Raw genomic sequence first — 20553 nt, forward strand, 5'->3', positions numbered from 1 at the left:
ATTCAAGATGACATAAAGAAATGGAAAGACATTCCAGGCTCCTAGACTGGAAGAACAAATATTACTACCCAAAGCTATCTACACATTTAATGCAATCCCTATGAAAATACCAACAGCATTTTTCATGGAGCTCGAACAAACATTCCTAAAATTTGTATGGAACCACAGAAGACTCCGAAGAGCCAGAGCAACCTTGAAACAAAAACAAAAACAAAAACAAAGTTGGAGGCATCACAACTCCAGACTTCAAGTTATACTACAAAGCTGTAGTAATCAAAACAGTATGGTACTGGCACAAACATAGACACCTAGATCAATGGAACAGAACAGAAATCACAGAAATGAACCCACAAATATATGGTCAATTAATCTTCGACAAAGCAGGAAAGAATATCCAATGGGAAAAGAAATGTCTCTTTAACAAATGGTGCTGAGAAAACTGGATAGCCACATGAAATAGAATTAGCCTGAACCACTGTCTTACACCAAACACAAACATAAATCCAAAATGGATTAAAGACCTAAATGGGAGACCTGAAGCCATAAAAATCCTAGAAGAGGGGTGCCTGGGTGGCTCAGCCGGTTGAGCGTCCAATTCTTGATTTTGTCTCAGGTCAAGATCCTAAGGGTCATGGGATTGAGCCCCACGTCAGCTCTATGCTGAGCATGGAGCCTACTTAAGATTCTCTCTCTTTCTTTGCCCCATTTCCTTGCTCTCATGCTCTCTCTAAAAATAAATAAATGAAATGAAATGAAATGAAAATAAAATAAAATAAAATAGTCTAGAAGAGAACACAAGCAGTAACTTCTTAGACACTGGCCTTAGCAACTTCTTCTAGATATGTTGCAAGGGAAACAAAATAAAAAATAAACTACCGGAACGACATCAAAATAAAAAGCTTCTGCACAGCAAAGGAAACAATCAACAAAACTAAAAGGCAACCTATGGAATGGGAGAAGATATTTGAAAATGGCATATTGGATAAAGAGTTAGTATCCAAAACCTATAAAGAAATTATCAAACGCAACACCCCAAAACTAAATAATCCAATTAAAAAATGGGCAGAAGACATACAGATGGCTGGCCAACAGATACATGAAAACATGCTCACCATCACTTATCATCAGGGAGATACAAATCAAATCCATGTGATATTCCACACCTGTAAGAATGGCTAAAATCAACAACACAAGAAACAACAAATGTTGGTGAGGATGTGGAGAAAGGGGAACTGTCTTACACCATTGGTGGCCCGTTGGTGGGAATGCAAACTGGTGCAGCCACTGTGGAAAACAGTATGAAGGTTCCTCAGAAAGGCAAAAATAGAACTACCCTATAATCTGGCAATTGCACTAGGTATTTATCCAAAGAATACAAAAGCAATAATTTGAAGGGATACATGCACCCTGATGCTTATAGGAGCCAAACTATGGAAACAGTCCAAGTTTCCATCAATTGATGAATGGATAAAGAAAATGTGGTATATATATATAAATGGAATATTGCCCAGCCATAAAAAAAGAATGAAATCTTGCCATTTGCAACAACATGGACAGAGCTAGAGAGTATTATGCTAAGCGAAATAGGTCTGTGAAAGACAAACACCATTATGATTTCACTCATAATGCAATTTTTTTTTAACGTTTATTTATTTTTGAGACAGAGAGAGACAGAGCATGAATGGGGGAGGGGCAGAGAGAGAGGGAGACACAGAATCAGAAGCAGGCTCCAGGCTCCGAGCCATCAGCCCAGAGCCTGATGCGGGGCTCGAACTCACGGACCGCGAGATCATGACCTGAGCTGAAGTCGGAGGCCTAACCGACTAAGCCACCCAGGCGCCCCACTCATAATGCAATTTAAGAAATAAATGAGCAAATGTGGGAAAAAAAAAAAAAGAGAGGCAAACCAAGAAACAGACTTTTAACTATAGAGAACAAACTGATGTTACCAGAAGGGAAGTGGGTGTTGGGATGGGTTAAATAGGTGATGGGGATTAAGGAGGGCACTTGTGAGCACCAGGCATCGTATGGAAGTGTTGAATCACTATATTGTATACACTGTATGGTTAACTAACTAGAATTTAAATAAAATAAAAGCTTAAAAAAAAGATGGCATCATAAGAAAAAAATGGAAAGATGGAGAAAGTCTGTCAAAAAGGAAATTTAGCTAAGATCTGTGACAAAAATTAGTCATAAACTTTACACAGAATGAAATACACAAGAAAATGAATGGCTCTCCAATACTGTATAGTTTATACCATAAATATGAGTCTGTGGTACTATACGCTACTTTTTATTTATTTTGAGAGAGAGAGAGAGAGAGAGGAAGAACAAGCCTTCGACAGAGAAGGAAAGAAAGAATCCCAAGCAGGCTCCGCACTGTCAGCGCAGAGCCCGATGTGGGGCCTGAACTCACAAACCATGAGATCATGACCTGAGCCAAAATCAAGAGTCGGATGCTTAACCGACTGAGCCAGCCAGGCGCCTCTGTGGTACTACATGCTAAATATAGTATCCCATAAAATTTAAGGAGTATTAATAATCCCTTTATGAATTTGCTGTAGAACTGAACAAAACACTTTCAAGTACTGAAAAGAAAAAGATCTGAAGAACTTAATCATAGGTCCCAAAATCACTGGGTTGTCTAATTTCCATTTGCTCCATTTTTCTGATATTGTCCTTGGAAGAAGAGTCCCTCCATATCTGGCTGTAGGCTAGACATCTATTTACCTATAGTGAGGAACAGAGGGAGAGAGAAAAGCGCAACTAACATAGACATGAATAAATTCACGTAAACAAGGGAATGTCTTTTCTGGAAACAATCTTAAAGGCTAAATTACAAAAATGCCAATATATTATTTTTATAAAACACCAGTTAAGAAAGAGTAGACAGGCACTGCAACACTAGTCATTCAAAGCATGCAGCTTATTTCCACACCACCTCTTTTTAAAAAAAAAAAAAAATGTTTTTTTTAAGGTTGATTCATTTTTTAGAGGCAGAGACAGAGCACGAGTGGGGGAGGGGCAGAGATAGGGAGAGACAGAATCCGAAGCAGGCTCCAGGCTCTGAGCTGTCAGCACAGAGCCCAATGCGGGGCTCGAACCCACGAACGGTGAGATCATGACCTGAGCTGAAGTCGGATGCTCAACCAGCTGAGCCACCCAGGTGCCCCCACACCACCTTTTCTGTTGCTTCTTCTGCCTCAGGTGTGTTGGTTCACCTCAACTTTCTATTACAACTCTTAGACTTCCCTTAATCTTCTGGACCAAAGAGAATTTACAATTTTGCCACATGTGCAAGGTAGGGTGCTAAAATCTGGAGACATTACATCCACATTTTAAGAATAACACGGGGGGCACCTGGGTGGCTCAGTCGGTTAGGCATCCGACTTCAGCTCTGGTCATGATCTCACAGTTTGTAGGTCTGAACCCTACATCGGGCTCTGTGCTGACAGCTCAGAGCCTGGAGCCTGCTTCGAATTCTGTGTCTCTCTCTCTGGGCCTTCCCTGCACGTGCTCTGTCCTTCTCTCTCTCTCAAAAATAAATAAACATTAAAAAAAAAAAAAAAAGGGTAACAAGGGGTATTTTATAACCAATTCTCCACTAAAATGAAAACTCCATAAGAAGCTTTTCCAGGGCACCAGGGTGGTTCAGTTAGTTAGGTGTCTGACTCTTGATTTCGGCTCAGGTTATGATCTCATGGTTTTTAAGATCGAGCCTGCATAGGGCTCTGGGTGCCAGCCTGGATCCTATTTGGGATTCTCTCTCTCTCTCTCTCTCTCTCTCTTTCTCCTCCTCCCCTACTTGTGTGCACATGTGTTCTCTCATTCTCTCGCTCTCTCAAAATAAATAAGCTTGAGAAAAAAAACAAAGCTTTTCCATTTTGCTATTACCTACAACCAAACTGAATGCCTGGCAGAGAAGGTATTCAATTTATAGTTACAGAATGAAAAGAGAAGGTCTCATAATTCTTGGTACTGATGGAGAAGATAAACAGAGTAGAGGAATGAATGAAGTGTGGAACTATGGAAGTCAAAACTGGAAAGCTGTAGCCTTCGGGTGCCAATTACTCAAGCATTCAAATTTGAATTAAAGGGAGTAAAAACCTTCGGATGGGGTAAATTTAAGAAGTAGTGCTGGGGGTATTTCTAATTTACAATGGTTCAATTCCTTTTTTTAATTTTTTTTTTAACGTTTATTTATTTTTGAGACAGAGAGAGACAGAGCATGAACAGGGGAGGGTCAGAGAGAGAGGAAGACACAGAATCTGAAACAGGCTCCAGGCTCTGAGCTGTCAGCACAGAGCTCGACGCGGGGCTCGAACTCACGAACCGCGAGATCATGACCTGAGCCGAAGTCGGACGCTTAACCGACTGAGCCACCCAGGTGCCCCACAGTGGTTCAATTCCTAATTTATAATGGAAGATTTTGTAAAAAGCAGAGTCAATAATGCACTCTACCCAAACTTCTTTTCTTTTTTAGCAAATTATTTAACGCACTAATGAAAGCGTTTCTTTTTTTAAAAACTGAGGTATAACTGATGAAACATTTTATTAGTTTCAGGTGTACAACATGATTCAATATTTGTTATATATTGTAAAATAATCAAAATAAGTCAACATCCATCACCCTATACAGCTACCAACATTTATTCCGTTTGTGATGAGGACTTTCAAGATCCACTCTCCTAGCTAATTTCAAATACGCGATACAGTATTACTAAGTATAGTTGCCATGCTGTACATATGTCCCCATGAGTTTTATTTACTTCCTCCATTTTGCCTCCCCCTACCTCCAGGCAACCACCAGTCTATTCTCTATATCCATGACTTTTTTTTTTTTTTCTGGTTTGTTTTTTTAGATTCTGCACAGAAGGGAGATCATATAGTATTCAGCACTATCGATGAAAGCATTTCTTGTCTATTTTGACAGTAACACAAAACATAGTGCACCTGAAGTAAGGTCATTTTGTGGGAGAATCTCTATGTATCATTTAACCTAGGTGAACCCGTGGCTTTAGTTTCATGGAGACAGTATGATGGTGTATAAGGACTAGAGAATTTAGAATTATAGAAAGGTCTAGGATAGAATTATTATTCATTACTAATCAGCCCTCTAATTCCAGAAAAGTGGACCTCATAAAAGTTAGTTTCTCCCTCTATAAAATGAAGTCAGTAAGTCCAGATCTCTGGGTTTTCTTGAGATTTAAATGAGATAATTCATTGGGAAATCGCAAGCAATTGGTGTCACTGTCCTTATTTTCTTTCAGGGAGAAATCTGTATTTTCCCTTTGGAATCACAATTTAAAAATAGTACCTTTAAATCATCATGCCTTCTATGTTTTCAAAATACAGCCAACATGGGCAGAAATACATGCACAAACAAGCTCTCTCACCTTAGCTCTCCTCTCCCTGTCAGCTGGGGTGTCTGTCCAGACCGATCGATCCCCAGATTTCTCATCGGCTCGTCTCTTAAAAGTTCTGGGCCCGAGACCAAAGTCTTTCATTTCTGGAGGAAGCTCAGTCATCCATGACTCTCTTGTAATTGGTTTGGATGAATTCTTTAAGAGAAGTAAAAAATCAAACAGTCAAAAAAAAAAAAAGAAAAGTAGCCCAGAAAGTGTTTGTAAGATACTGTGTAAGTGGTCATGTTTCTCAATTGAGGCTTTAAGAGAAAGAATTTAATATAAAGGATTATATTTTGTCATATATGTTACAATTACCTCATCTCATTTATTGTTCTTTTGACTTTGTTATCTTTTGCCACACAGAAATTTTTAAATAGGCAAATTTGCCAGTCTTTTCCTTTTACAGCTTCTAGATTACCTTGCTCCTAAGTTTTCTTTATATACATATTGCATATATTTTATTTATATTATTAATTATATTATTTATTTATATTACTTATATACATAATGCATATATTTTCTTTCATCTCGATTTTAAATTTAGATTTTTAATCCATTTAGCCAATTTCTCAGAGTACAGTATATTTAAAACTTACATCATCTCCTCTGGTCAGTTTTTCTTTCATTCTCTGGGCCCTTTTTTCAAACTCTGTCGTGACGCTGTAGTTAACTGGTCCTTTTGCAGGCATGGGTCCAACAATGTCCTCATCTTCACTGCTATCTGTTTCCTTTTGAAATAAGACATTGCCTTTAAACCAGGAGCAGAGCCATAGGTTATAGAAAATGATCCTAAAATACTTAAAATTTCACTGCAACGGATTACTTAGAGACAATAAGACAAAAATGCAAACAATGTATTGCTGGCTAATCACTGAGCAATGAGGACCTTTTCCTCGCCTAAAATCATTGTTGCACCATGTGCTAACTAACTTGGATGTAAATTATAAAAAAATAAATAAATTATAGAAAAAAATACTCTCATGGTATCAGTAGTGAAGGTGTTAAGAATAACAACAATGACGAGAGCTATTATAAGTTGAAAATGTTCTGACTTAATCCTCACCAACAACCCTCTAAGACAAGGATAACAACCTGCATGATACTGACATGAAACTAAGCTCACCCAGGCACCAATGGCTCTTGCCTTCTCTCTCCTGTTCTCTTCCCTCCAACCACACTGGACTTCTTTTAAAAAAAAAAATTTTTTTTTAATGTTTATATTTTTGGAGAGTGAGTCGGGGAGGGGCAGAGAGAGAGACAGACACAGGATCTGAAGCAGGCTCCAGGCTCTGAGCTTTTAGTACAGAGCCCAACACGAGGCTCAAACCCACAAACTGCGAGATCACGACCTGAGCCGAAGTCGGGTGCTTAACTGACTGAGCCACCCGGGTACCCTCAAACTGAACTTCTAAAGCCGTAACTTTCCTCCTCTCTACATTGCTTTCTCTTCAAAGAAGCTATCTATGCTTTCTGGAACAATCTCTCCTGCCCTCTTTGCTGAGACATCTCCAACTCATCAGTCTTCAGTTTAGACATTTTCTCAGAGACAAAGACTTTTTCTCATTTCTTTAGGTTAGTTTAGATTCCCCTGTCATGGTTCCATAGTATTTTGTCTCACCCTTTAAAAAAAAATTTTTTTTTAACGTTTATTTATTTTTGAGACAGAGAGAGCATGAATGGGGGAGGGTCAGAGAGAGAGGGAGACACAGAATCTGAAACAGGCTCCAGACTCTGAGCTATCAGCGCAGAGCCCGATGCGGGGCTCAAACTCATGGATGGTGAGATCATGACCTGAGCCGAAGTCGGATGATCAACCAACTGAGCCACCCGGGCGCCCCTTGTCTCACCTTTTGAATCACTCATAATGTTAGATGTTTGTGTAATGTCCATATTCCCCACTACCCTGCAGGTTGATTAGTGTGATTATCTGGGACTATGTCTAACGTGCTCATTCATTCAACAAATACTTCCGAATGCCCCTAGGGAGAAGACAAAATCTCCGTCCTCAACACTCCAGTGGGGAGAGGTCAACAATAAACAGAAAGAAGCAGTAACAGATGGTATCTGAGGTGCTGACAGATGCTATGGAGAGAATTAAAGGCCAGAAGGAGAGACGAGTAAAGGGAAGAGGAGATAGTAATTTTGAGCTAGGAGGTCAGAAACGACCTCACTAAGGTGACATGCCAGCCCAACACTGAAGCTTTGAGAGGCAAGCCACATAGATATCTAGGGGAAGACCACTCTGGGGAGACTTTGCAGGAAAGAACAGTCAGGGGCAGGAGCCTGCTGGGCGTAAGTGAGGAGGAACAGCAAGGAGCACAGTGTGGTCAGATTGACGTTAAGAGAGAAAATCACGGAGCTCAAGGAGACATTACAATGTGTAGGGCTCTAGTTTTAATTTAATTAAAAAAAATTTTTTTAATGTTTATTTATTTAATTAAAAAAATATTTATTTACTTTTGAAGAAGAGAGAGACAGAGCATGAGTGGGGGAAGAGCAGAGAGAGAGGGAGACACAGAATCCGAAGCAGGCTCCAGGCTCTGAGCTGTCAGCACAGTGTAATGGCTCTGTTTTTTTATTGTTTTTATTTTTCATTTTTCTTAAGTAATCTCTACGTTTCACATGGGGCTCAAGCTCATGACACCACAATCAAGAGTCGCATGCTCTACGGAGCCAGCCAGGTGCCCCAGGGTTTGGCTTTTATGTAGAGAGAGGAGGAGCAGTGTGATAGTTCTGAGTGTGAGTGACACAATCTGACTTCATTTTACCCAGGCTGCTCTAGCTGCCGTGTTGAGAGGAGGTAACAGAAAAACAAGGTTTAAAATATGAAGACTGATAAACAGATGAACTGTGATTTGACTTAGACTAGGGGAGGAGCAGAAATGGTTGGACTGTGGATGTCCTTTGAAGGTAGGAGCAACTAGACTTGTTGACAGACTCATTCCTATGACCACGTGCCTCATACACTGTAGTAGGTACTCTCTAAGTAGCTGTTGAAGGAAGGAGTAAATCACTCTGAAGTTCATGGTCTTAACCACTGCATTATATTTTCCTTGGTAACAGCCACAGTGTAACTGCTCAGTTCTCAATAGAGATGAACATCCAGGAAGTTACTACAGAATAACAGACTGAACAGGTGATCTAAAGCATTAAGAACTGGGCTTAAGGGGCACCTGGCTGGCTCGGTCAGGAGAGCAAGCGACTCTTTTTTTTTTTTATTAAAAAAAAACAACAACACTTTTTTAATGTTTTTTTTTTTTTTTTTTTTTAATTTATGTTTGAGACAGAGCATGAGCAGGGGAGGGGCAGAGAGACAGGGAGACACAGAATCCGAAGCAGGCTCCAGGCTCTGAGCTGTCAGCACAGAGCCTGATGCGGGGCTCAAACTCATGGACTGTGAGATCATGACCTGAGCTGAAGTCGGTGCTTAACTGACTGAGACACCCAGGCGCCCCGAGAGCAAGCAACTTTTGATCTTGGGGTTGTGAGTTTGAGTCCCTTGTAGAGTGTAGAGATTACTTAAAAGTAAATCTTTAAAAATAAAAAACTTAAAAAGAAACAAAAAAGAACTGGGTTTAAGCTTTGGCTTTGATTAGTGCAAAGTGTGCAATCTTGGGTAAGTTACCAAATTTCTCTGGTTTTTAGTATCTGTCAGATGGCGGATAATATCTATTTCATAAGGTTGCAGAGAAAATAATATCCATATATGGGGAAAAAGCATTACAAATTACAAAGTACTCTACAAATCTCAGCTATTGGTAAGGACCAGGCCTCTAACAAGAAAACAGCTTTCATACTTGACTCTAAAATCATTGACCTATCTTTTCATAAAATCATTTAACCACCAGCTTTGTTAAATACAGGCACCAGAGATGGATGGATAAGAACTAATTTCAAGGTAGACCATTATCAAAACATTCCTCAGCTGTTTTTTTTTCAGGTCAAATCACCATGATTCCTTAAACTTTTCATCATGTTGTATTTTCTGGCACTGTAAACATTGCCTTCAAGGATGAGAAGCATGAATAGATCACATTCTGTCAACATGTAACTGCCTTGTTATTTTTCTAACATCTCAGTTCTGTGACAAGCTTCTGATTTAGTATACCTTACAATCCTAGATTAATGTGGATGCAACTGTGTGACTGCGTGTTAGTTACATTTGAGCCAAATGATTACATAGTTATTACTCTGCGAAGTCTTGAGTTTGTTACATCTTATGCTTTAATCAAAAAATTTCCAAACCTCATAGTTGAAATATGATGATACTTGTTGTCCTGGATCATCTCGGCCTTTGTCACTTTTCTGAGTAGATTTAATAAAACCAGGTGGTAATGCAGGACCTATTATAGGCCTGAAAAATAAAGTGTACCTTTAACATTCTCCCTGATTTTCAAAAGCAGTTTTTAGAATAAGCGTTCACAAAAAAGAAAAAAAAAAAAACCCAAATACTAACAAATGTTGATGAGATGAGAATTTCATGTAACATATTATTTGTATTTTATAACCTAGTATTTTTCTATAGTATCTTAAAAAAATACAATTTTCTCATTTTTATTTTCTATTTGTTTGTCAATGCTAAGATACTAAACCAGTAATTCTCAATGGCAGTGATGTATATCACTTCCTAAAAGAACTCCATTAAATAAAAATAGTATTTTTTAAAAATTCCTTATTAAGAATTAAAGCCTGTGAAGATATTTTTCTATTTTGTGCCTTGGCTTTCAGTTTTGATATTCACTGACCACTGACAGGTGCATTAGGCGTGTTATAGTTACAGTCAGAACTCCTTAAGTATAAATTGAGTTCTAAGAACATAAACGGTGCATGCATACAGAGATGTCGGCAATTTATGGTTACATGTGCCACGAGAGTATACAAATCTGAACGCTGTCCTCACTATGGAAGTGCACAAAATGAAAAGTCATTTGAGACCTACAGACAAAGGAAAAGGTGCTGTGCTAGCCACATTTCAACCAGAGCACTTTTCTGTTTCCTTCAAACAACCCCTAAGTCATTCCATTTTCTGGGTGAGCAAAATAAGGCCCAAGGACACCACAAACTAGCAAGTGTCAGTGCCGGCGTTTGAACCCTGGTCTCCTCAATGCCAAAGTTCATTTTCTTTCAAGGTGACCTATTGCTACATTTCTGAGGGAACTGACATCGGTCCAAATGGGAGAAGTGCCTAAAATCTGGGGCTTACAAAAAGAAAGCCTTACTTCAGGGAAAAAATAACAGAGACAAGATATTTTCTACTCTCTCTCATACTTTACGTTTCTTAATTCTTTCTTTCATACCAATGTTTTCCCCAGAGATGTCGCTGTACCAGTATTAACAAGCAAGATGGCAATGAAGTCCTAAGCTGACTTTTCCAGGTTGCACTGTGTTCAATCAGAGCCTCACAGACAGGCTTCCTAGCAGAGGAAAATTGGTACTGACTCAGAAGGTCTGGGTTCTGATCCTGGCCATTGAATAGCCAAATACAACTCTCAAGAAAGACATTGCTGTACTTCTAATAATGTGCTTTCTTGAAAGGAATGTTATGACCCAGTGGTTAGCAAATTTTCTGTAAAAGGCCAGAGAGGACATTTTAGTCTTTGAGGACCATATATGGGTCTCTTAGGCATGCCGGTCTTTGTTTTTTAGATGACCCTTTAAAGATTATTCTTGGCTTGGTGGCATACAAAATCAGGCAGCAGAGAGTCTAGCCTTATTTCCAAAAGGTCCAAAGTTAACATGAAAATTGGAGCTGACAGATAGGATTGTAAAGTTTGAATATAAAATATACAATAGTTGGGGCGCCTGGGTGGCTCAGTCTGTTAAGCATCTGACGTCGGCTCAGTCACGATCATGCAGTTCGTGAATTTGAGCCCTGCTTTGGGCTCTGTGCTGTCAGTTCGGAGCCTGGAGCCTGCTTCGGATTCTGTGTCTCCCTCTCTCTCTGCCCCTTCCCCACTCATGCTCTCTCTCTGTCTCAAAAATAAATTAAAAAACCACATTAAAATATACAAAAGTCTTTTTGACTTGTTCTTGCATACTGGTAACAGTGCTCTGAATTATAAACAAGGTGGTGTGCAATTACATATTCAGCATTAAAAACTTTATAATTCTGAGAAGATAGGAATCAAAACTTACTATATGCTTACCTGGGGCCAGGCATCATGTAAGAGGCACACACACACACACATACACACACACACACACACACACACACACACGTATGTGCATGTATGTAAATATGAAATCTCGATCATCACAATTTTGAAAGGTACGTGTTGTTATCCTATTTTTCAGATGGCAATTCTGAGGTACAGAGAAGTTAGTCAAATTGTTTAACGTGGCACACAGGAATTGTTCTTTCTGTCACCAAATAACTAAGAAAGCATCTAATTTTAAAGGTAAATACCAGGGATTCCAGCCCCAGGCCTACTGCTTACTATGTGTGCAACCTTATCTATTTAAGAAAAGGGTGAAGAGGGATAATGCTGCACTCAGTCTATCACAGAGCACTCTTGTGAGCATCAACTAAGGGATGTGGAGGTTTTTTATAAACTACAGAAGTGTTTATAGGCATGTAAATAATCATTTTTGTTAGAGGAAACAGTTACTTTCCCCTATGCGTTTCAAATGTTCTATAAATCTGTAAGTTAAAAAACAACTTTGGACAGCGCTTTATTGAATCAACAAACATCTATTGAAATAGTTGGAAAAGACTGGCCTGAAACACTACACATTGTCACCTTGGAGGAGAATCATCCTGCTTTTTAAATCCGGGAGGAAGAGCTGGTCCAAAAAACCCTTCATCATCATCGTCATCATCCTGAGTTCTCCTCTGTTTTCTAAGAACACAGTAGTACAACGTTACACAAATTTTTTTCACAGAGAATTTTAAGTTTTAAAGGAAGCATTAACTTCAACTAGTTGTATAAACACTGAAACAATAAATTCATCTTGCCCAATGAGAACAAATGGACACCACAGTTGATCTTATAGCAACCTTTTCCTGGAATTTATTTTTGGCCTAAAATAGTGCCATATTTTCTATGGCAGTAGTTTTCTATATTTTCTATAGCGTTAAAGATTCCACTTTACTGAGGTTTCGAAGAGTCTACTTGCTGAATGTTTTTGAGCAAAAAGCTTGACGCTAGCTTTTTATCTCATGCAGGAAGGTTTTAAGTTGCTAGTTCTGTCTTATCTTTAAAACGCATCAAAAAACCCTTGCTACCCAATACTAAACAAAAATTCCACTTTTCTTTACATGGACCCATGGCAAGGAAGGGTAGTTAGAAGGAAATCATTCATTTACTTAAGCAAAAACCGTATACTGCATAAATAATTTCTAAAAGAAATCCTATGGCTCATCTAGAATATGTATTTAGACACTTCAGTAATACCTTAAAATGTTTTAGATAAGAATTTAATTGAAATCCTAGATGTCTCCACAACTATCTACTACAATAAATTTCCTTCTAGAAGGTGTAGTTCCTGACGAAATGCCATATGAAACGATTTCTTCCTGTGCTGTAAAAATACAGATATGGCATTCCTGACTATCTGTTCCAGCCAAAGTATACTAGGTTTGAAGCTTGGTTTATTTAAGTGACTGACCTTGCACTTGGACCAGTGTCATCTTCTTCAGATTCTTGATTTCCTTCTTCGTACAATGAACTACTGTCCTCATCACTGTCTGATGACTCTGAGCTACTGCTTTTATAATTAGGGGGTAAAGCTGGTCCTGCAACTATAGGAAATTTCTTGTTTAAGTCACAATTGGTCATAATTGTTGCAATTATGCATAACTGTGCAATTATGCATAAAATGTTTCAATGAACCCCTTAGCCAACACTTTATACTTTATTTTATATTTTTATAAAAGTATACATTTTATATTTTCTTACACTATACATCTTCCCAGCACTCGCTATTACTTATTATGAACTTTTATCTCATTTGTTCCTGTTTTGTGCACAAAACAAATAGGGGAAGGGATTCAGATTAAAAATGGAAGGACTAGCCTTAGAAGAAGGTAGTGCACCTTTTCTATTGTAATCACAGGGAAGACAAAAAAGCTGAGCAAAGATTCAGGGAAGTTTTCAGGCATAGTGCAGAAAACAGAGTTAGTTCTTTTAAGATGGCATTTACTCTTCCAGGGAAGTAGAGGGAAAGACAGTCTGAGGAAGAAAAAGAGGCTTTTAAAAAACCATGGTTGAGATTAGGGAGAGAACTGCATGGGGAAACTGTCCGAGGACTGCTGGGCATAGCTGAGAACCCAATTAGGGAGGAGACTGTAATTTTTCGTAACATTAGCCTGTGGAGCTGTGAAGTTTTTTCTAGCAGCATTTGGAAGGCTGGATGTAGGCTCATGAGAAGGTAAACATTTGGAATGATCTAGAGCTGGGTTTTTGCTAGATGAGTTTAACAGAATACTGAATGGGTAAGGCAGCTGAAAACATTGCAAGAGAATGGATGAACTGATGGACTGTGAGGTCTAAGTCAAATAGGGGCAGAAGCAATTAAAAGGAGGAGGCCAAAAAGGATAGAAGGCAGGGTCTGCAGAACTCAATGAGGTTAAACAACAACAACAACAACAACAACAACAACAACAACAACAACAAAGTCTAACAAGAATAACTGAATGAGAATGATAAGGGGTTCTTGCTGAGAAAGAAACTTGAATTTAAGTTTTCAGAGTTAGAACAGAGTCCAGTGTGTGATTAGAAATGCAGCTGAAATTCGTGGAGGTGATGGTCATTGCAGAGTCTAAAGTTGGAGTCAAAATAGCGAAGCCTCCACCTATTTTCCACAAGGCAGCATCTGGAGTACGTGGACTGGTCTTGAGAAAACATCTCCACACCCCTCTCCCCGAGTTTTCTAATGACATGATCTCAGGGGACATTTCCCGCATTCAATATTCCAAGGTATTTGAGTAAAGTTAATTTGTTCCATCTCAGACCTGTGTGCTCACTCCCTCTTCCAAACTCAGTGATCTCTTTCAGGAGGGTAGCTGAGTGTGAGGAACACAGGACAGATATCAGACTGGGTTCAAGAATCCCCCACCTGAGAGCAATTCTGGTGCATGCTACAACATGGATGAACTCCAAAGACATTACGTTAAGTGAAAATGCCAGTCACAAGAAAATAGGTACTGTATGATTCCACTTATCTGAGAGACCTAGAGTAGTTAAATTTACAGAGACAGAAAGTAGAATGGTGGCTTCCAGGAACTGGGGGAAATGGGAACGGGAACAGGGACTTACTGTTTAATGAGTACAGAATTTCAATTTTGCAAGAAGAAAAGCATTCTGGAAATGGATAGTGGTGATGGTTGCACAATGTCAATGTACTTAGTGATGAACTGTGCGCTTAAAGGTGGTTAAGATGGTAATAAATGTTAGGTGTATTCTACCAGAATGAAAAAGAAAAAAACTAGATGCACATTTGTGGTCACACGATTTACAAAGAAAGTGACATTACAGTGCAGTATGGAAGGGAGGGTGATGGATCAATTAGAAACCTGTGAGGAAAAAAATAAATCTTCACCCCTACCTCACACCATATACAAGTATCAACTCCAGATGGACTGCAAATATAAACGTGAAAGATAAAACAGTAATGCTTGCAGGATAAAACAAAGGAGAGTAACTCTGTAACCTCAGAAGAGGCAAAGACTACTTAAATAGGGTACAAAAAGCTCTAACCGTAAAAGAAGAAAAACTAAAAATCAGAATGTACTGAAATTAAAAACTTCTGTTCATCAACACATACAAATGAGAGGGAAAAGGCAAGCCACAGAATTAGAGGAGATATTTGCAACATGCATAACTGAAAAAATGACTTGTCCAGGCTACATAAAGAACTCAACAACAATAAAAACAACAAAGAACTCAACAGGCCAGTAAGGAAAGACAGATCAGTGGAAAAATGAACAAAAGACTGATTTTAGCAGTATGTACTAAAGCTGAATGTAGACATATCCAGTGATCCAAAAATTTCAAAAGGAATGCAACATGTATTCACTAAAAGGTAGAGCAAACATTAAAGGAGATAGAAATGCATGAAGAGTCTATAAAGCATTTATTTGGCAAATACAAAGTGCCCACTCTGTATTAAGGCTAGAAGACCATACCACAATGGTGCAAGCAGATATGCTGACAAGTTATTCAAAAAAGTGTATTAAATATATGATGTAATTAAGTGGAAGAAAACACTGTGCGGGAAAAAGAGGGCGTGACAATGCTTGGGAGAGTTTGGAAATGCTTCACTGAAGCCTTCACTGACACTGAAGTTGGGCCTCGGAGGATGGGGTAGGAGTTCGTCAGGTATGTCAAAAAATGCAGAGTGGGGCCAGAAAGCTCCTAGAGAATTTAGAAACTGCGCAGTACTGAACTAGTTCAATACTGGACTGTGTGTGTCAGGTACAATGACAGGAGGAGAGGCTAGGAAGGCAGGTCGGGGGCTAAGGAGCAAAGCATCCCCTGCAAGAGCCATGAGCACTGCTCGTCAGAAGGCAATATGGCACAGAGGTTAGGAGCACTGGCTGTGTTCTAAATTGGGCTCCACCATTTACCAGCCGTGTGATACGGGCAACAGCCTGGGCTTCAGTGTTCCCGTTTTTAACATGGAAATGATCATCTTTACTTCATACGGTTTCTAGGAGGATTAAATGACAATGTGTATCGATCGTTTAGCACAGGGTCCGGCCCGTTAACCGTTAAATGGGAATACATCTTCATTACAATGATTACCATTCCCCCCCGCTCGCCCCGTTCCAGCGCCACCTCCCCGCTACCGCTAGAGAAGCAAAGTTAGCTCCGGTCCTCCTCGCCCACTTGCCACTGCTCCACCGTTTCAGGCCTTAGATCTCAATTCCGAGAGTGGGGCCGGGCCAGAAAAGGGGCGGACAGGCCTGGCGGGCAGCGTACACGCCGGCCGCTTACCAGGGCTGGGGTCTCGCTCCTCGTCCTCTGCTGTCCCGCGAGCCTTGAAGCCGGGCGGCAGCGCCGGCCCGATCAGATCCCTCGCCATCCGCGGTGGCGGACACCGGTCTAGCCTACAACCCTATCCACGCAGCGTCAAACCTACCCAAAAGGCAGCCCGGGATCCGCCGCAAACGGCAGGAAGTTTTTCCGGCGCCGACCAATGACGTTGCAGCCCGTGGTTGGCAGAGTCCTGTAATTCACGAGACCGGAAGTGACGCATAAAGCTTGCTCCATATTCGCGTGCTAGGTTCCCTACCTGGCTGGAGGCATGGCTGAGCCTGCTGGTGATTTCGTGACTTCTAACGGGTGGCTTCCAGCATCCGAGCTGACCCCCACGTTGGGGCCTCTGAGAGACACTGCTTCACTGTCCGACAACTGGATGTTCTGGGCAATGCTGCCGCCGCCACCACCGCCTTCGTCGTCGCCTCCCGTACGAGGGTCAGAGCCTTCCTCAGGGGAGCAGCACCCCCAGGAAGCCCAGGTTCTCCCCGAGGCGCCTCCTCCCTTCGACGCCCAGATTCTTCCCGGGGCGCAGCCTCCCTTCGACGCCCAGTCCCCCCTTGATTCTCAGCCTCAACTCAACGGCCAGCCTTCCTGGAATTTCCAGGCTTCTACATCGTGGTACTGGAGACAGTCTCCTGGTGTTTTTCCTGGATATCAGAACACTCCGGGTAGGCTATTACTCCTTTCCTTACCGCCCCTTTGCTTTTCTTCTTCCCTTCTTCCCTTTCCCACTTTTCCCTTTCTCTACTTTTGATTCTGCCCTGCACTCTTGGGGGTCTGGTCAGTTAAGGTCTCACAATTTGTTCGACCGGAATGTTTGCTCTGATTGTTCAGTCTGTTTAGCCGCTGAGGAACTGGGAATATAGTAGTGAACGAAACATAGAAAAATCCTTATTTTTATGTAGCTTAACATTTCCTGGTGGAGACAGAATTAAAAAAAAAAAAAAGCAGTGTGTATTAGAAGACAGTGAGTGCCACCTAGAGAGAGAAAGCAAAGAAGGTGATAGGTAGTTCTGGTGTAATTGTCAGTGTCAGTCATAATGAAGGTGACATTTGAGCAGAGACTTCAAGGAGGTGAGTGATCAGAGCTATGGGGACCGCTGCTGGGGGAATACGGATGCAGGCAGAATGAACTGCAAGTGCAAAGAGCTTGAGGCAGGTGCTATAGATCAGAATGGAAGCCACTGTGGCTAGAGGCGAGCAATCCTGGGGTCGAATTGTAGAAGACTGGGGAAGAGGACAGACCTGCTAGGGCCTTGTAGACGATGGGATTTTGACTTTTTACTCTTGTGATAAGGATAGTGCGGGGGAGTGGCATAATTTATGTTTTAGAAGGATTAATGTGGCTACTCATGGGAATTGACTTAAAAGGAGATGAATTAGGAAGCTATTGCAGTTATCCAAGTGAGAGATACTGGGGACTTGGACCAGGGCGGAGCTCGGGAGGTGATGAGAAGTGTTGGATTCTGGATCTGTTTTGAAGGTAGGTTTGGGCCAACACGATTTGCAGGCTGTGAGGTAAACTCAAGACAAGAATAACTTAGTTTTTTGCCAGTCAAGCAGAAAGATGTGGATTGAACAGATTTGGAAGAAAGACCAGGAGTTCAGTTTGGAATACGTGTCAAGAAGATATATCAAATAAGCTGTTAGTTTGTGCTTTCAGGGGAGATTTGTGGCTAGAACTGTGAATTTGGGTGTCATCTGCATACAGATCATATTTAAAGCCATGAGATTGTTTACTTAAAACCTTCTCCAACTCTGCCTAAGATTATTTTACATTAACTTGATGCCAAATCAGCTTTTACTGTGTGCCAAATGCTGGGAATATGAAGGCGCCTAAGACGGTCCTGAGACAGGTGAGATGGGTTCGTAAATAATAACCACAACACAGCATGACTGGTGCTGGAGGCATATGAAAGGTGATTTCAGAGTGTGGAGGAAGTTGGGGAAAGTTTTTGGAAGAAGTGTCTTGGGAGATGTTTAGGATTTTGGAAGAGATACTTTTGTAAGTTGGGGCGAAGAGGTGTGAGTACAAGGTGAGTTCTAAAGATTGCACTTTCTGTTGCGACTGAAGCCGAGTAAGTGGAGGGTATGGGGGAAGAGTAGCATGAGAAAATATACCGGCGTCTCTTTGAAGGATTCTGGGAAGTCATTCGTAGATTTTCCAGCAAGCTTGTGACCATTGGAGGATTATTTTTTGGTGGTGTCAGTGCACAGTGTCTATTGGAAGAGAGGGCTTAGGAACTGGAAGACAGTCTGGGAGGCTGTCAAAGTAATCTAGGTGAAGGATCAGGGTTTCAGAGCTGGATCACAGCCATAAGAAGGGAAAGAATTTGAGAGAAAATGTATTTCACAAGGTTGTTTTCCTGGTATAAAATTGATGCTGAAAAGCTGTATTGGGATAGTATTGTTTACATTTCTAATGTTTGAAATAACAAGAAATGTCATCAAGGTTAGAGTAGCCATTCCTTTCTTTGATGCCTTTGAAGCATTGTATGGACATCTAATCTTACCAATTATGTGTTCATTTGAAAAATATTTATTTGGTAGACTAGTCTTAATCTTTGTTAGTTTGCTTGAACTACTTTTCTTCCTAGAAGAGGTAGTTTCTACCCAAGTATTTGTGACATGATAGAGCAAATACAAATTTAAAAAAATGTATAGTTGCAAATATTTATGGATTTCTTTTTGTTTCTTAGTTAAGCGTTCTTATTTTCCACGAAAATATGACGCAAAGTTCACTGACGTCAACTTCCCTCCCAGTAGAAAACAGAAGAAAAAGGTATTTTTAAAGATATTCTTGAATGGGACACTTCGGTTCCTATGTCACTGTTTCATGCCTTGCGTTTCTAACATAACTGTTTCAGTGTTTTGCATCCATTATTGACACAGTGGGGCCTTGCTATAATAGGATCTTTAAAGATCTTAGCCTTAAGTAAAAACTTTAAGCAAAATCTTTTTGAGAAGTAAATGGAGAAATTGTAGAAAGAGAAAACGTTGAATTCATTTCAATATATTTTCAAAAATAAATATAACAGAATTGTGATTATGAGTAAATATAAATGTTATTAAACCTTGGTGAACTAGATATTTATATATTAGCAAATTGGAAGGGGAAGGATGGAATTTAGGGAGAAGAACAGAAGTCCAAACTTTCTCTTATAAAATTGAAAGTATGGAGTTAGGAACAAATTATAATGACATAAACTCTTTATTTTTCATTATCTTTTTCTTATTGACACAGGGATCTTTTAGGAAAAAATACTTCTGTGGTTGAAAAAAGAGCAGTTTCTTCTTCTTGTGTCAAAATCAATTAAATTTAATGTTAATTTAAAATAGTTTATATTTAGTTTATCCTCTGTGCCTGAAGTCATGTCTGAAATTGTTCGCGCAAGATTTTTTTGTGTTATTATTGTTACCTTATTTATTTGTTTATCTTAATTCATTGTACTGCTTCAATTCTTTTCAGTAGTAGATATTTATCATTTTTAGGGACAAAGTTATTGTTTTTTAAAAATCAGGATCAACTCTTTGTTATGCTTCAGGGACCAAATCTTAAAATAGGCTGCTTTCTGAGGAAATTTATAAATCTGGTCTGTTTTAAAGATGTGCATTAATTAGTGTCAGGGCATCTGACTGGCTCAGTTGGTAGAGCATGTGACTCTTGATCTTGGGGTTGTAAGTTTGAACCCCGTGTTGGGTGTGGTGATTACTTAAAAATAAAATCTGGAAAACAAATAATGTCATTAGTTTAGAATGAGTCGAATAAAGTCTACAGCATGAAATTAGTATTCCTCATTTTTACATGAAAACTGTATAGCTAATACTAATAAAATATTGTACAAGTATATTAACATAATCCCAATGTTAAACAATAGAAGGCCATTTCCTAGTCTCATTGTAAATAATTTTTTCGTTTTAAATTTAAGAATAAAAATAGCAAATTGGGAATAAGTAACTGACCTTTACTAAGTGATTCTTTTTTGGGGTTAAAAAAATCTGATATAGTTGTTTTTCCTAGAAGTTGAAATGCTGTTTTGTTTTTAATTTTTTTATTTTTAACATTTATTCATCTTTGAGAGACAGAGAGCTAGAGTGTGAGTGGGGGAGAGGCAGAGAGGGAGGGAGACAAAGAATCTGAAGCAGGCTCTAGGGTCTGAGTT

At 39.8% G+C, this 20553-nt stretch overlaps 2 protein-coding genes across 7 annotated transcripts in view; one reads left to right on the plus strand and one right to left on the minus strand.

Annotated features, from left to right (window-relative positions):
* The window catches only part of GPALPP1 (GPALPP motifs containing 1), a 72125-nt gene extending 55591 nt beyond the window's left edge, over nucleotides 1-16534 (minus strand). For all 6 annotated transcript variants that reach the window (XR_006712240.1, XR_006712237.1, XR_006712241.1 and 3 more), the window contains exons 1-6: nucleotides 16346-16534; nucleotides 13017-13149; nucleotides 12149-12247; nucleotides 9654-9762; nucleotides 6005-6136; nucleotides 5397-5561 (exon numbers count right to left, since the gene is read on the minus strand). Coding sequence is in view for 1 of the 6 variants with exons in the window: in XM_045476962.1 (XP_045332918.1) it covers nucleotides 5397-5561; nucleotides 6005-6136; nucleotides 9654-9762; nucleotides 12149-12247; nucleotides 13017-13149; nucleotides 16346-16433 (726 nt within the window). In the remaining 5 variants the exon portion in view is untranslated. The remainder of the gene's footprint in view (nucleotides 1-5396; nucleotides 5562-6004; nucleotides 6137-9653; nucleotides 9763-12148; nucleotides 12248-13016; nucleotides 13150-16345) is intronic.
* Nucleotides 16535-16591: 57 nt separating this feature from the next.
* Nucleotides 16592-20553, plus strand: part of NUFIP1 (nuclear FMR1 interacting protein 1) — a 39541-nt gene continuing 35579 nt past the window's right edge. The window contains exons 1-2 of the mRNA XM_045476950.1: nucleotides 16592-17058; nucleotides 19090-19172. Coding sequence (XP_045332906.1) covers nucleotides 16656-17058; nucleotides 19090-19172 — 486 coding nt within the window. The 5' untranslated portion in view covers nucleotides 16592-16655. The remainder of the gene's footprint in view (nucleotides 17059-19089; nucleotides 19173-20553) is intronic.

Source organism: Leopardus geoffroyi, chromosome A1 (assembly GCF_018350155.1).
Source record: "Leopardus geoffroyi isolate Oge1 chromosome A1, O.geoffroyi_Oge1_pat1.0, whole genome shotgun sequence".
NCBI lineage: Eukaryota > Metazoa > Chordata > Mammalia > Carnivora > Felidae > Leopardus > Leopardus geoffroyi.